This window comes from Quercus robur, chromosome 4, assembly GCF_932294415.1.
Source record: "Quercus robur chromosome 4, dhQueRobu3.1, whole genome shotgun sequence".
Lineage (NCBI taxonomy): Eukaryota > Viridiplantae > Streptophyta > Magnoliopsida > Fagales > Fagaceae > Quercus > Quercus robur.
The window spans coordinates 60,829,498-60,846,002 of record NC_065537.1 but is presented as its reverse complement, the minus strand read 5'-3'; the positions used below and the strand labels follow the sequence as shown (position 1 = coordinate 60,846,002).

Below are 16,505 nucleotides of genomic sequence, written 5' to 3'. Positions count from 1 at the left end.
TATATTCTCCATGCTTGCAAAATTTCTAAAAAATTAAAAATTAATAGTTATATTATCAATGAATTGTTTAAATTGCAAGTTTTTGTAGTTTATAATCTATATATATAATAATAGTTGAAGCTGAGAGAAACCTAAATTAAAATTCCAAATTAGAGTTCTAACTCTGCACCATGTGTCTTAAATGATTTATTTTTAAAGAGTTTTATTTCTTAATTTTAGAATCAAATATGAAACTACATCATAAATATTCATCTAAGTGAGTTATTAAGTACAAAAACCAAAGAATCTAGAATAAATGAATCGTAAAAAAGAAAAAGAAAAAAGTGCTTTACAATAATTAAAAAAAAATGGACAATTTACATTTTATACCTAATAATATTCTTACAAATTTTTTTAAAGAGTTAACAAAATATAAAAATGATTATTAATAGTATTTAAATTATATATATAGGAATTATATTATGCATCTTATTGTATATTTTTAAGTGTATCCATGCATATGCATGGGGTTACAAGCTAGTTATATATAAAATATAAGCTTATAGATCATACAGTAAATAATATCTGACTGGCGTAAAATTTGATATTATATATTAAGAGTATGAAGAACATGCAATTCAACGGTTAAATTTTCAAAATATGTAGTAATATTAATTTTTTTAAAGAAAGCTGTAGCATTAGCCTATAACTAATTTTATAGTTAAACTTTGTCATTTTGAAAATCTAAGCATTGGATTGCATGTTTTTTCGTGCAAATTGAATTTTATTTACTATATGATCTATATACTTATTTTTTATGTATAATTTTAGACTATACAAAAACTTGTAATGTAAAGAATTGATTGATGACATAGTTATTGATCTTTAATCTTTTGGAAATTTTGCAAATATGGAGAATATAAGAAGAAAATGCAATACAATGATGGATTTGTCAAAATTTACATCAAATAAAAAGAAATTAAGTAAAGTTATAGCCTTAGGCTACAATCAAGTTTATAGCCAAACTTTGTCCTTAATTAATTATAGGCGAAAACACTATTTTGGTTCCTACATTTTGGGCTCACAGTCAATTTAGTCCCTACATTTTAATAATAGTCAATTTGGTCCATGTTATTTTCAACTTGTAGTTAATTTGGTCCCTACCATTAAGTCACTAATGGAAAATGCTTACATGACAAACGGTGTGTACACATGGCACATTGAAGCTAATGTGGCAAAATAAAATAATATTAAAATTTTTTAATAGATTTTTAAAATGCCATGTCAGCATTTAAATTTAAAAAATAAAAACAAATTTTTATTAATCAATTTTAAAGAAATAAGGAAAAGATTAAAAAAAAAAAAATCTCAGCCTCAAATCTAATCCCTAACGTAAGTACTCAACATCAAGGACAAGATCAACAACAAAAAAAATTGCAAAACCAGTCTCAATACCCAGAGTCTCATCCCTAAACCCTAACCCACAAACCACAGTCAACAAGCTCTATACCCTCATTGACCGAACTTCCCCAGCTCCTCCTTAGATGACATCAAGCTTCTAGTTGGGTTCCTCCATCTCGATCATTGCTGCCGCCCCTCGCCACTGCTACCTTTGATAATGGTTCCCCTCCTTAAGACCTTTTTGCTCTTGGCTCCATGGTCGAGGCTGACACATGGCACTCTCTCTCTTGCTCTTGGTTCTTGCGTTAATGGTGGCTTGGTTGGGTACGTAGGGTGGGGCTTCACAGTTTAGCTGAGATTGGGTGTTTTTGGGTTGATTTGAGGATGATCCAATTCGTTCAATGATGGTTGTATGTTAGATATTAATTCCAAAATGTAAGGTGATACTTTTGTGGATTGGTCGTGGTTATGGGTAAGGGCTTTGAGTGAGGTTTGGATAGTTTTATGTGTGTCTTCTTCAAAACTAATGATTGATGATCTTGACTCTTGCCTTGGTTCAATGTGGTATATTTTGCTACTTCTATTCAGAAGATGATAGTATACTTGATTCGCTTGATTTCCATGGAGAGCTTTGATTGAGTTCCTTTTCAAGAGAAACACATCTCATATTTGTAACAAATGACAATAAAAAATCTTGTTTCAATTTTTGGTTCATTTGTAGAAACAAATAACAATTAGAATGAAACCAACTTTCTCCATTTGTTTTTTTTTTTTTTTTTCCTATTTGGTTACCGAGAAAGTCATTGCTAGCGAATAAAAATTTACTAGATTTTGTGTGTTTTAAAATTTCAATTTCTTATTAGCTTTTTTTTATCCGGATGTTTCTCAATTGTATGGTGGTGAAATGTTGTAGAATGTATTTATGAATTGAAGGTTTTAAGATAGAAATATCAAGAAAGTGTTTTTGTATTTGATTGTCAATAAAGTACGAGAAAATGTAAGAAAAAATTGCAATGTTGCATTGTTGTTAGTTGCTAATTTTTTTTTATAGGAACTAATTTTTTTTTAATCTTTCTTTAAATTGAGAAACCAATTTTTTTTTTTTTTTTTTTTTTTTTTTTTATAAATTGATCTTTAAAAAAAAAATTTATATGCTAACATGGCATTTTAAAAATCTATTAAAAAAACTTAATATTATTTTATTTTGCCATGTCAACTTTAATGTGCCATGTGTATACATCGTTTGCCATGTAAGTATTTTCCATTAGTAACTTAACGGTAAAGATCAAATTAACTGCAAATTAAAAATAACATGGACCAAATTGACTGTTATCAAAATGTAGGAACTAAATTGACTATGACTCCAAAATGTAGGGACCAAAATAGTGTTTACGCCTTAATTATATACGTAAAACATAATTCCTAATACATCCCTAGGAGGACTACTAAATATTTTAATGGTGCAACTATCACCAAACATCAATTAACGGCAAAAGAGACAAACCTTAATCTTTTTTGTGTTGAGTTTAGTGGTTGTAAACGTCACTGTCACAACAATGGCATAAATTTCCAAATTCTAAATTGCATTGTTTGCAGTAACTACACCAATTTTTAGGGTATGTTTGGTTGGGGTGAAAACAGAAAGAATGAAAAATAGGGTGGAAAATGACATTTTTCACTGTTTGGTTGAGAAGAGAAAACAAGAGAAATAGAAAATAAGGGGGAAAATTTTCCCTTCAGGCCCACCTTTTTTTATCCACCCAAAATTTGGAAGGAAAATGAGGAGGGAAAAGTTCTAAAAGATCCACTTTACACAAATACCCTCAATTTAAGTTGCATTTTTTTTTCTTCTCTCTTCCCTGGGCAGCAGCCCCCCCCCCCCCCCCCCCCCCTCCCCTCCTCTTTGTTTTTTTTTGGGCAACAACATTGTTAGTAACGTTGCCCCCCCAACCCCACCTTTTTTCTTTCTTTTTTTGGTGATTGCTCTTTTTTGTGACGTTATTTGTCACTTTTTTTTTTTTTTTTTTATAATTTGGCATTATTCTTTAACAAGGGTACATGAGTAAGTTTATTCAAACGCACTTTTTCATCTCTTTACTTTTCCACTCCCAACCAAACAAAAATGAGAGAAAATAAAAGATTTTTTATCCTCCCACTTTTCCACACCTTCAACCAAACAAACCCTTAGGTTATCAGAGAAGAAATTCTCAAATACCTGCTTATTTTAATGACAACTTATCACGTATAAATATAAAAGGTAAAGTTCTCTTCAAGAATACATAGTAATGCTCAAAATTAATCAATTAATAAATATATTTACAAATATAGTACTGTATATAGCAAGCAGGAAAAAGGAAACATGTATTCTAACATACTACTTATCACTAAGATTAACAAAAAATCACTTATCAATCAGTAGCTTCTAGTGTAACTACTTCAAGAGGAGATTCTTCCTAATAATAACAATAGGCTTTACAATTATATCAATAGAATTATTAAAAAAAAAAAAAAAATCAATTATCAACCAACAACTACAAGTAGTCAGTAGTGTATATTAAACATGAGCATTCACATCAACTCATCTTTCTCAAAAAAAAAAAAAAATCAGCTCATGTAAAATTTCATGTATATTTTAGGATAAAACCCTTTTTTTTACACATTCATTTTTCAAAACACCTCATATCAAATTATCCATTTTATACTACATTTAATTAAAATATCAAATTTTATTTTTATTTTTATAATTATTTCTCTTTTTTCTTACACACAATAACCATCATCCACTTTCTTCCCTCATCCTTATGATACATAAAGAAAGGATAAAAAACTAAATGTAAAATGAACAGTGCCAGTGTAAATTTATACGGTTACTATAGCAACTATATATTTTTACACAACTTTACATGACTTGATGTAGGTGAATTTTGAGTTTGGTTGGCTAAAATGTGGTCATTTTTCTACTATATAGGCATTGATGCAAGTTTGCTTATAATGGGACACATGCATTATTTAGATTAGGCTTTATGAAGTAAATATTTTATATTTATTATCTCCTCATCAAAATTCTATAATGTATATAGAAATCAATAAGGATTTAAAAAAAAAAAAAAAAACCTTTGTAACGCATCGACTATAAGCTAATAGCCCTAACTTGAAATTTTCATTACATAATTTTGATATGTAACATTCCTCTCTCACGTGAAGGGAAATTTTACGCTCATAGAGTTCATCCCATGTGAAAGGGATATTACATGTAACTAGTCACAGATCCGCGCGATGCGCGGAAAAATATGATATGATTATTTTTTATTGGATAATTATTGAATTAATATATTAGATTGTAAATTATTAAAAATTCAATATGTGTTATTTGAAATTATGTTTTAAATTAGAAATTTTTTGTAGTGTTACGAAATATATTTTGTAGTTAGATATTACATATAGTGAGATATGTATGAAAAAACAATGCAATAATTATTATTATTTTTTAAATTGATAGTTTGAGAACTATTAGACCAAGTTGTAACTATGTATAGTTTGTTTATTACTATACAAATGTATGAGATTTAACTCTTATAGGTATATTTTTCTCAAAAACATAGATCCACATCTCTTTCTTCCTCACAATTGAAACTAAGTGAAGAAGTAAATAAAGATAACTATGCAATAGATCATTATCAAAAAATCATATATTATAAAGTGGAAATATAAAATAAAACAAAATGGAAAAAGAAAAAGTTCCTTAAGTATCTATACATAAAAACATTAATAGCATAATGATGCTATAAAGTAAATTATATTTTATCTTATTCTCTTTTTGGCATTTTTAGTAAAGATGATCAACTAAGCAAAGTAAAAGCTTACCAAGAAAGTTCAGATTAACTAAAAATTTGATGGTGGAGATGCTAATTATTTGTAATAAAATGACCAAAATAAAAATAACAAATAGATTTGAAAAAAACATATAAGATTTCTAAAATAAAATTTACCAAACACATGGGATGCAACAATACAAAATTACTATCCTAAATATTTTTTTACTTTTTTGATACTCTACAAATAATAAAAAAATTATTCACTTTTTGTCATAGTATAAATTATAGAGCGATTACAAAATAACAAAAAGTCAAGGAACTTATAAAAAAATGCTTTTTATACAAAATTCCAGTAGAAGAGAAACTAACTGGCTCTCCACTTTCTTCAAGACATAGGGGATTATGAAAGACCATACATCCCTTACCTACCATTTTCTCTTTCTCAAATTCACATTACCAAAGAAGTATATGAAGCTAAAAACATTGTGAATACATCTCTTTTCAGTGGAAGTCCATTGGTAGGCACATTCAAATTTGTAGCCATGTATATTTTTGTTTTGATATAAACTCAAATTTTTATTTTAAAAAAAAACTACATATTAACCCAAACCAAAATTCAACCAAAGCTATAAGAGTGATTTGTGATAGGAAATTTAAAAAATACAAAACAAAAAAATTAAATAGAAAAACCATCAACCTAAATTAGAGTTATAAGAAAGAACAAAAATCAAGAGAGAGAGAGAGATAGAGAGAGAGAGAGAGAGAGAGAGAGAGAGAGAGAGAGAGAGAGAGAGTACTTATAGTTTTTGTGTAGAAAAAAATATGGATTGAATCGAATAAATAATATCAAATTTATACAAAATAAGAGGGGAGAAGAAGAGTTAAAATATAAGAAAGAGGAAATGATGAAGAAAGTTTAACGGTAAAATATAAAGTGTAGTAGATAGATAAAGAGGCAAAGAGGGAGGGGAAAGATTGGAGGAAGAGACTGAGTTTTTTTTTTTTTTTTTAGAATAGAAAGATGAAAAGTTTATATATTCAATTACTTTTTTTTTTTTTTTGATACAAGATAGAATTTTACTCTAACCTAATCTAAGTGTATATGTGTGTGAAGCTCCCTCCTAGAGACTTGAACCCCGGCCCTTGCTCCCTACACTCCACAAGCACTTATACTTGAAATTAGAAATAAGAAAATGAAAACTTGAAATAAATTTGGATAGCTAAATATAGTTAAACATTTTCATCTAATGAATTGTAACGTTTGTAATGAATGGTAAACATGTGGATATATCCACTAAATGATAATGAATTATTCAATTTTAACAATTACTTGAAATTAGAAAAAAAAAAAACGAAAAGTTGAAATCAATTTGGGTAGCTGAATAGTCAAATATTTGCATATAAAACAAATGTAGTAACATGTTGAATGGTAATGGAGTGCATTAACAGGTTTGTCCATCAACTATATTTAATTATTTTATATAAAATAAAATAGAAAAGCATGACGTGGTTGATGAGGTGGCTCAACCAGAGTACAACAACATTAAATTCTGAGCCTCAGCTTTTATATATATATATATATATATATATATAGATTGTTATATATAAGATCACTTCCCGATCGGGATATTGCCTCCGTGGTCATTTACACCAATAAGTGACTGTGGCCAATGCCATATGGTAGATTCAGAAATGGGATTTTTCAGTTTCAAGCCGGCTTGGTACGGCATGACCGTCCTTTCAAATGTTGTATTGTTCATAATCATATTGTGCATTTAGGATTTCCAACTTAAAAGCAGATAATGATTCTAAATCAAGTTACAATAATGGGGATTATATTTTGTAAGAATATACAATATTTTAGTACCGTGTCCTCGGGTTTGTTGGTTAAGCGACATGGGTGAAAACGCAATCATCATTTGGACCACTGCTTTCACAAGAAGAATTTTGTAACATTCGGTCAATGACAAATGACAATGTCAAGTTTGTTCTATCCATTTTAACTTTAGCCTTTAAGTACTCTTCGACCCCCTACAAAACCAAAAGGGGAAATTGCTGTTGCAAGAATGGAACTACACTCTACACGTATCCGTACTTAGAGCATCTACACCAGCTCGTGGATACTCATCTAAAATACAAAAAATGCTTCAATTTACACATTTTACCCCAAAATTCTTCCACATCAGTTCATGCAAAAATGTCTATATATACACGATGTCTTGCAAAATGAACAGTAACCGTGCATATATACACGGTTACTGTTCATATACACGGTTACTGTTCACCGTGTAAACAATTTTTTTACATTATTTTCTCTCCCCTGTCAAACGACTTCTCTTCCCCAACCATTACAACAACCCAGCGCGCCAGAATAACCACCCAACCACCAAACCCAGCGCCACCACCAAACACCGAAATCTAGCACAGAGTATTAACCAAACTCAACTGAAAATTAACCCAAAATCAACTGAAAACCCAAAATCAACTGAAAATTAACCCAAACACATCCACAGAGAAATCAACATAGAGATACACTTGCTCAAAAGTGAAAAAAAAAGAAAAAAAGAAAGAAAGAAAACACAGAGATACACAGAGATACACTTGACTGGAACGATCGGAGCTCGTGGGTCTCGCTTGATCGGAGCTCGTGGGTATGGGTCTTGCCTGATTGGAGCTAGGAAGATACAATAACTGATCGGTGCTTGTGGATCGGAGCTAGGGAGATCGGTGCTTGCCTGATCGGAGCTAGGGAGATCGGGAGCTGTGGAACGGAGCTGTGGATCGGTATAGACCAAGAGGGAGAGTTGATTCAGATTTGGGTATAGAGATGGGTTATGGGTGTAGAGAGTTGTATTAGAGAGAGAGAGAGAGAGAGAGAGAGAGAGAGAGAGAGAGAGAGCTTTATCAGAAAAGAAAGAGAGAGCTGTATAGAAAAAATGAGAACGCGCGTATAATAAAGTGGTCGGTTGAGGAAATAATAAAAAAATTGAAAAAATTGATTATTTAAATAAAGGAGGTGATAAAATAGATGAACTGATGTGGGTGTTTTGTAAAAGTGAATGTGTAAAATAGAAAAAGTAGGTTTTTAGTGTAAAAATGGATGTGTAAAATACATGGACTGATGTGATTGCTCTTACAACGGCTGAAATCGTGGGTTCAAAACACAATCTCGGTTATAATTTTGAAATTGGTGAAATTGTGTTTTTATTTTTAACCCACAATTTCAATTGACGTAAGGCGCACACACTGTATACACTGATGTGTTATTAACAGCACCCAAAACAAGACTAGACAAGTCCTTCATCTCATTAACATATCTTTCATTCCCACTATTTTTGCTCTTTATTTAGATTTGCTTCTCTTTTTTCTATCCAAAATAAATAAATAAATAAATAAAATAACAATGATACAATTTTCTGTTGGCATATTACATGACACAAAATAGGTGTATACATGTATTTTTGAGTTTATAAGAAAGTTATATGACTCGTTTAAGGACCAAAGTTATAGGTGTTGGACCAAAGTCATCATATCCTTTGTAGCACTATCATTTGTAAGACATCAATTGTATTCCATGGTAGACAAGAAATAGTCTCTTTTTTTTCTTTTTCTTTTTTCACACCAAGGAAACCCAAAAAAATTAACCAAATTAACTTTCTCTTCTTTAACAAGAAAACTCAATTAATTTTCCAAATGCAACCCCATAAAAGTTTAGGGATTCTAATTATAGTTTACCCCTGACTTTAGTAGTTCTTGGAAATAATACACTGTTCCTAGCATATTGTCCTTTAGAATACATGGGTTGAACTTGAACATGGTCTTAATGGATCTTTGATTATGGTTGAAAACAAAGAGTCTTTATACAAATTTAATCCTATTGTAAGTGTTGGGTTAAAATGAATTAACCCCTTAGCAAATTAATTAATTACCCAAGTTAATTAATTAGTCAAATTACATGCAATAGTGTGGTAGCATAAACAAATCACCAAATAACTAAATGCAGTGAAAATTAAATTTGACATAGGTAATTTGTTTATGAATTGGGAAAACTATTGAGACAAAACTCTACCGGGTGAATTTAAGGTTACCATTTTTGTGAATCCACTATTATCAATCACAAGCTGTTATAAGTAAAAGGAATCCTAGTACCCAATACCAACCTACAGTTGAACCCTTATCCCAATAACCAATTGGACTTGTATTGTAGCAACAATCTCTTCGTTCAATGCACGAATTCCAGTACGTGACTAACCAATAATGCACGAATCCTAGTATGTGACTAACACACCAACTTGAGGAAAATGTTGGTTGCAAAGTTCTTCAGTTCATCAACGTAAAGATCAGGAAGCTACTTGGTCACAAAACACTTGGTGTAAAGACGTAGTAGTTTCTACAGAGAATATGATGAACTAGAGCAAATTCTGTCTCCAGTCACAATATGCATCCTTTGCAACACCTTGCATCACCTTGTGACGACTCTTAAAATTATCCTTATATATGTCTAGGGTTGTGAGAAAAGAAACCTTACACAAATACTTAAGGATATGCGTGTAATCAGATCTGGAAAACCTGATTTCGTAATTCTCGACAGATACAACTTGTGTCGAGCTTCTGTCGAGCTTCAGCAGTAATTCTTGATAGAAAGAATTCTGTCGAGTTTTAATGAACAACACTTTCTTCACTTATTTTTTGGCCAGATTTGCATGGTTTCAATACTTAACTTGAACACTTGTTTTTTGAAGTACTAAACCCATCATAAATCTACCCAATTACAAGTAAAGTGTGTTTTGTCAAAGGATTAGCCAATTACATAATTATGTCCTTAAAAATCTCCTTATTTGGCAATCCGTGACAAAACCACAACAAACAAATGAATCATGAGAGGAATCTTAAATCACTAAACACATAATCACTTGTTGAAATACAAAATAAATCTAACCTTAACATAAACTCTTGAAAAACTTTGCAAGAAGAGAGTTCATGGCATGGTAGGCTTTCACAACTTGTCTTTCTGAAACACTTAAACAAAACTCATCAAGGCATCATCTGTGAAGCAGAAATAAAGATTGCATACATAAAGAAACATGTGTATAAAGAGAGAAAAGAAACAACACATGTAGAGATAGGTGAAGAAGAACATACATCATCATATATATGAAAAGAGAAGTACAATGTATGTTATAAATAAATGGTTACAAGACCAGTATACAAGAGGCTAATGTAAAGAAAGAAAAGAAAAGTACATGTAAACCTCACCATATCCCTCAAGATCTATAAACACTCCCCCTAAAAAAAAATGTCCTATTCTAACTCTTCCCTAATTAAAAGACTACTCTTAAACCCAAAACCCAAAACTACTTCCTCTTTTTGTCACGAATGACAAAGGGTAAGTCACTGGGAGGTCATCATCTCGCCAACACTGGAAGAGCTAGTATCATCCTTATCATCATCACCAGTATCATCATCCTCATTAGCAAAGCCTTTGGAGAAGGAGATGGAGAAGCAGGGAAACCACCAAGATGAGCTTGTTGATGGGCGATGCAACCAACTCGGGTATTTATGTGACACATCTCATCGGTGAGATAGTCAAGACGACCACCATAGTTAGCCTCCATTCGTTAAAGCTGCGCCATGATGGCCTTTAGGGTCACATCAGCTGTCGAAGAAGAAGGAGTAGAGGTGGAAGGAGCCGAAGAATAGGGAGGAACAACAGAGGCTGTAGCATCATCCGTCTCCACACGTGGCTGTTTCGATCGAAGCTAGGCCTTGCTTTGCCGAACAAAACCAACGCTGATGGCACCCATGGTGGTGAAGTAAGGAGAATCTAGAACAGGAATGGAGAAGTGTTAGAGGATACGCGTGATAGCCGAAGGAAAGATGAGCTTATCACGTGTAACCGTATCCTAATACACATCAAAGATAGATGTGATGAAATGAGAAGGGAAGTCAATAGAGAGGTCCTCAAAAAGAGACAAAAGAAAACGAGCACAAGACTTAGTGATAGAGTTATAGTGAGACAATGGAGTAATAGTAAATGTCATCACCATATTAACGAACCTTGGGCCTTTGCCAAAGCCCGAGCATGGGGTGTTTTGCTTACCACCCCATATGGAAGGTGTCTCACAAAAGTGAGAAAGAAGCTCATCTTTAGACACAGTCTGAAGACACTCACAATCAGGGTAGTCAGCATGCGCTACCCTCGGAATGTGTAGTACCTCGGATATAAGATCCGGGGTAACTACGATATGTGTACCTCAGAATGTCGTGGCAAAATGAGGTACAAAGGTATCAATGCCGTGTATATTGGAATAAAACTCCTATATAAACATGATGGGACACCTCATGGGTCTCTCAAGTAGAGATTCCCAGCCCCAAGTCCAAATGATAGAGGGGAGAGGAGTGTCAGAAAAGTCTGACAGGATAACCTAGCACTTCGGATGAACACCACATTTCTGAAAGTTCTCCAAAAAGTCCTTTTGGGCCTTCTCATCACAAAACCGAATGTGGAGGGGAGGGATAGGATTAGAAGAAGAAGACCCAGAACCAAGAGGATTCCAAGCCGGAGTGGATTTACACGCTTTGGGTGCCATGACACGGTTTATCCGAGAGAGAGAGAGAGAGAGAGAGAGAGAGAGAGAGAGAGAGAGAGAGAGAGAGAGAGAGAGAGAAGAGAGAGAACACATCACAACTAGAAACAAAGAATATTTATTTATTTATTTATTTTAATCCTTAAATAAAGATACGTTCCATACAAACAAACAAAAGCACACTAAGTAAAATGAATTCAAGACCGAGCACAAGAAAACACATCGTGTTCATCTTTCTTATCACTTTATGGCAAGCACATTATTTTTTGTGGCTCTTCAATAGCTGAGTGACCTCTGCTAGTGATTTCGTAGACGACCCATCTTGGCTCAAAGCCTTTGCAGCTGAATCCTTTAGTACTTTCATTTTGTCCCGAAGCAATTTCCCTTCTTCTCCTTCAATTAAGCCTCTTGCGTAGTTTGCAATATCTTTATGTCCCACCAAGCCTTTATCATTCACTTTGACTCTCAATGCAACCTTCAAATCATCAGATAACAATACAGCATTCATTCTTTGCTCTGCGTAGAGTGGCCATGCAATTATAGGCACACCGTGCACAATACTCTCTAGGATTGAGTTCCAACCACAATGGCTCAAGAACCCACCAGTCGAGCCATGGCTCAAGACCTGGGCTTGAGGAGCCCAAGAGGGAACCACTAAACCCACCTCTTTGGTCCTTTCTAAGAACCCTTTTGGAAGAAAATCAAAAGGGTCTTTGAAGCTTTGGACACTAAAGTAATTGGCACTTGCATTTTCATGCGGGCTCCTAACAACCCAAAGAAACCTTTGCCCACTCAATTCAAGTCCTAAGGCTAACTCATTTAGCTGCTCATGTGTAAGAGTCCCACCACTACCAAATGAAACATATAACACTGACCTCTCTGGCTGCTTATCCAACCAATTCAAACACTCAGACCCATCAACTCCACGAGATAAACCGGACTGAATTAGAGGTCCAATTGGGTAAACAGGTGGCTTACCCTCTTTAGCTCCTTCCATCAAAGCTTTCAAAGCACTTGGCTCCAAATCCATGAAGCTATTAATCATGATTCCATCAGCAAAATGGTATCTTTTGGCAACGTGTAGAACCCTTTTGTAGGTATCATTCTTTTTATCTTGAATTGGGTCTAGAATATCAATCCCTTGGACAGGTACACACCCAGGTAATTTGACCGGTTCAGGCAATTCTTTGTACTCACAAGAGTATGTTTCATCAAGCTCTGGTATATGAAAGATCAATGACAAAGACAGAGCGTTTGTAGGGAAAAAAATATAGGACAAAGCGCCAAACTCTTTAGCCACATCAAAGGCATCCACACCGAATAAATCAGCCACTAAAGCAACTAGCCGAGTTGAGTCAGCTAAGACCTTGAATGAATCTCTTAGTGCAGGGAGGGACCGTGTCAGAGTGAGTACGATCAATGTCTCAGGTCTAACATCCTTAGGGAGGTCATCAAAGCTCACAGGTGGGAGAAAGATGTAGGATATGGCATTAGGAAGGGATTCTAGGACGGCTTTTTGAGATTTTATGGGTGACCCATCAGTGGGGATGATGAATGTAACGAAGAAATGGTGGTGGAGGACGAGTTTCCTAGCTAGCTCAACTAGTGGGATCAGATGGCCCATCCCTGGAGTGGGCACCATGGCTATGTGGGGTGGTTTCTGAACTTGGGTGTGTTCCATGGTTTTGGGAGTACAAGGTGAAGGGCAAACAATAGGAGTTCACGAAGTACTATATATAGACAGATGAATAACTTTAAAAACATATATACTTTTTTTTTATTAATAATTTGCAGATTCGTAAGACTGTGAATGGTTGATATTTTTTGATCAGACAAGATTTAGGTATAGTACTTATGTGATATTTCTTAAATTTTCTATTTTAAAATTTTGTCATATAAATTTTATCTCACAAGATAGAAGTGTATTTTTTAATTAAATATTTACATGGTTGAATTTAAAAAAAAAAATTAAAAAACAGCACTTATTCTAAATTTTGTCGTTCCTGTTCACAGCTGACTTGTTTGAATTATTACTTTTTAATCGACTACTGAGCATGGAAATGGCTCTGTATATCCAGAATATTATTGATTAATATAGTAGATGATTCTAGTTGTGTTTGGTGAAATAAGAAAGAGAGAAAACATATGCATTGAAAATAGCTTAACAGCTTTCACCAAAAAAAGAAAAAAAAAAAAGCTTAACAGCGAGTAGTCTAATCAATATTGGGTCAACATGTGGGATGGGATTGCCCATCCAGGAAGTAGGCACAATAGTCACGATGGGTGTGGTGTCTATTAGTGTATGTGTATATTCCAAGGTGGGTTTGGGAGCAAATTTTGGGAAATAATTAGACTTACAATTTGAAAAATGCTAAAATTGTTACAAAAATTATTACATTAGACTTACAATTTGAGGTGATAATATATGAATATGATTGTTGGATTTTAATCTAACTAATAAATAAAGTTTAGTGACACAATATATCTCATAATTTTATTCGCAATTGTTAAGTTGATATATTATAATTGGTGTATAATAATCATAAGAAAAAAAAGGTAAACTCATTATAAGTTAAGTATTTACAAAATAATGTAGTAATAAATATAATTAGTGAACTTCAACAACTTAATTAATGAAATTGTCAATTATTTTGTTTATAAGGAAAATACTAAAGATATTAAAAAATTAATTACAAAAAACTTACAAAGCTAATATGACAAAAACGTGATTAATTTCACTTAAAAAACATAATAAATTTAAGTTTTAATTAATTTTTTTGGCGATTGGTGGCACATTAGAATATAAGGTTTATATAATGGGTTTGACTTACCTCCAATACTTTTTAAAAATGAATCTCTTTATGTTTTAATAAGAGATTATTACATCACTTACTAACTAAATAAAATGTAGAAATTAAAATTCACTACCACTTATCATTGTATATTTAAAACAAAAAACATATCTAATTAAAAAAATACTAATGATAAGTCAACCTCTTATATAATAGAATTTATAATATTTCTAGCTTGACTTTTTGCTGTAGAGTATGATTATATATTCCCTCCGTCCCACTTTGTTTGTCCTGTTTGAAAAGTCAAACTTTTTAAGGGAACATCATTTATTGTCTTGTCTATCTTTTAAAAATGTATAAGTTTCCAAAATTATCCTTAAATAAATTTATCAAAAAATTGAATTAGTAAATTAATAGGGGTATAATAGGAACATTAGTAAATTAATGACTTTTATTTTTAAAAACAGGACAATATTTTAAAATACCCCAAAATAAAATAGAGGACAAATAAAATGAGACAAAAAAAATAATTAAATTTGGGTCTGGCTTGTATGCAATGGCCAGTGACCACTGGACCTGTCGGATATGGAAACATGCCCAATCTTAAATACATGTCCACGTTGAATATGTCCCGTGACACTGACAACTAGACACAGGCGCCTCCCATTAAATTTATTAGACACAGGCTCCTCTCATTAAATTTATTGAATCTTTAATGCTACTTTAAAAGTGACGTCAAGTTATAAAGTGATGACAAATGGTCAACAATAGCTGTGCCTTCAGTAATTTAAGACGTCCTCTAATCTAAAGTCGTAACACGTGTTTATGAGAAAAAGAATATGCGCTTTATTTATGCATTTGTCCGTTTAATTTATACCCGACCTGTGCAGGAGAAAAATCCCTTCGTATTCTCGCAAATTAATTGTGACCTCGCTTTCGCGTAAGTAATATGTAATCTTACATCATTGAATATCAGCAATGTTAAAAGCATCTCCAACATATGAGAAAATCAAATTCACTCACACATAATCATAATTGCTTAATAGTGATTATCACTTTCGAAATACATCATATAACTCCCACATCTCCTAAAAACACGCTTGCAACAATATTTAAAAGCATTTTGATTCTTTTTGCTTTTATTTTTCTTTGCATATTTTTTTTTTGAACAAATCATGCATGTGTATATAAGAGAGAGAAGAAGTACCCAATTATGTAAGCCAAAACATTACAATTTTGCTATGCCGAAGCACACAGATGTTATTCATGATTGGCGGGTTTTAGTGGTGAGATGGTTATTTACGCCTTTCTCTTAGGATTTTCTAGTCCTTCCCATTAAAAAAAGTGATATAAGTGTTAAGTATAGAAGATTACTTAATCGTACTCATCATAAACACGAGCCACAAAACTCACTTGCTTAGTTGTGCATTGAAATGCTCATCTAAGCTACAAAAGATACAAAGTTTAGAAAACTTTATTTTAATGGCCATTCAAGGTACACAACTACAAATATACACAAACACACACTGTTTTTGTATTTTTCAAATTTTTTATTTTATTTTTATGAAAAGAAAAAAAAAACAAAAACTAAAAAACAACCAAACAAAAACATAAAGAAACACATAAAGCATAAAACTAGATTGACTCAAAACAAGAAAGCAAAACACACAAGTAATGCATAACCATAAGGAGAGAGAGAGAGAGAGAGAGAGAAATGACTAAATCACTTTGAGCCTTTTTCCTTTCACACCTTGGAAGAACCTTTCCTTTGCACGAACCTTTGATCCTAATGTGAGGGGGAAGAATTGAAACCGTTCAAGTTCGAAAGGAACATGAGGGCCTTGAGAAGATCTCCAAGAGGAGCAAAAAAGGATGGAAACTGATTCTGGTTTCTAGACGAGAGCATACTATTGCTTTGTTGAGTGGCTAAC

At 32.7% G+C, this 16,505-nt stretch overlaps 1 protein-coding gene across 1 annotated transcript; it reads right to left on the bottom strand.

Moving 5' to 3' along the window:
- Window positions 1-11,884: 11,884 nt before the first annotated feature.
- Window positions 11,885-13,503, bottom strand: LOC126723215 (hydroquinone glucosyltransferase-like). The gene has a single exon (XM_050426532.1). It carries the CDS (start codon window positions 13,461-13,463, stop codon window positions 12,042-12,044), a length of 1,422 nt encoding a protein of 473 aa, XP_050282489.1. The 5' UTR covers window positions 13,464-13,503; the 3' UTR covers window positions 11,885-12,041.
- Between the last annotated feature and the right edge of the window lie 3,002 nt (window positions 13,504-16,505).

Coding starts and splice junctions, on each gene's coding strand:
- LOC126723215 (XM_050426532.1), bottom strand. CDS start 13,463: ATGGAACACACCCAAGTTCAGAAACCACCCCACATAGCCATGGTGCCC.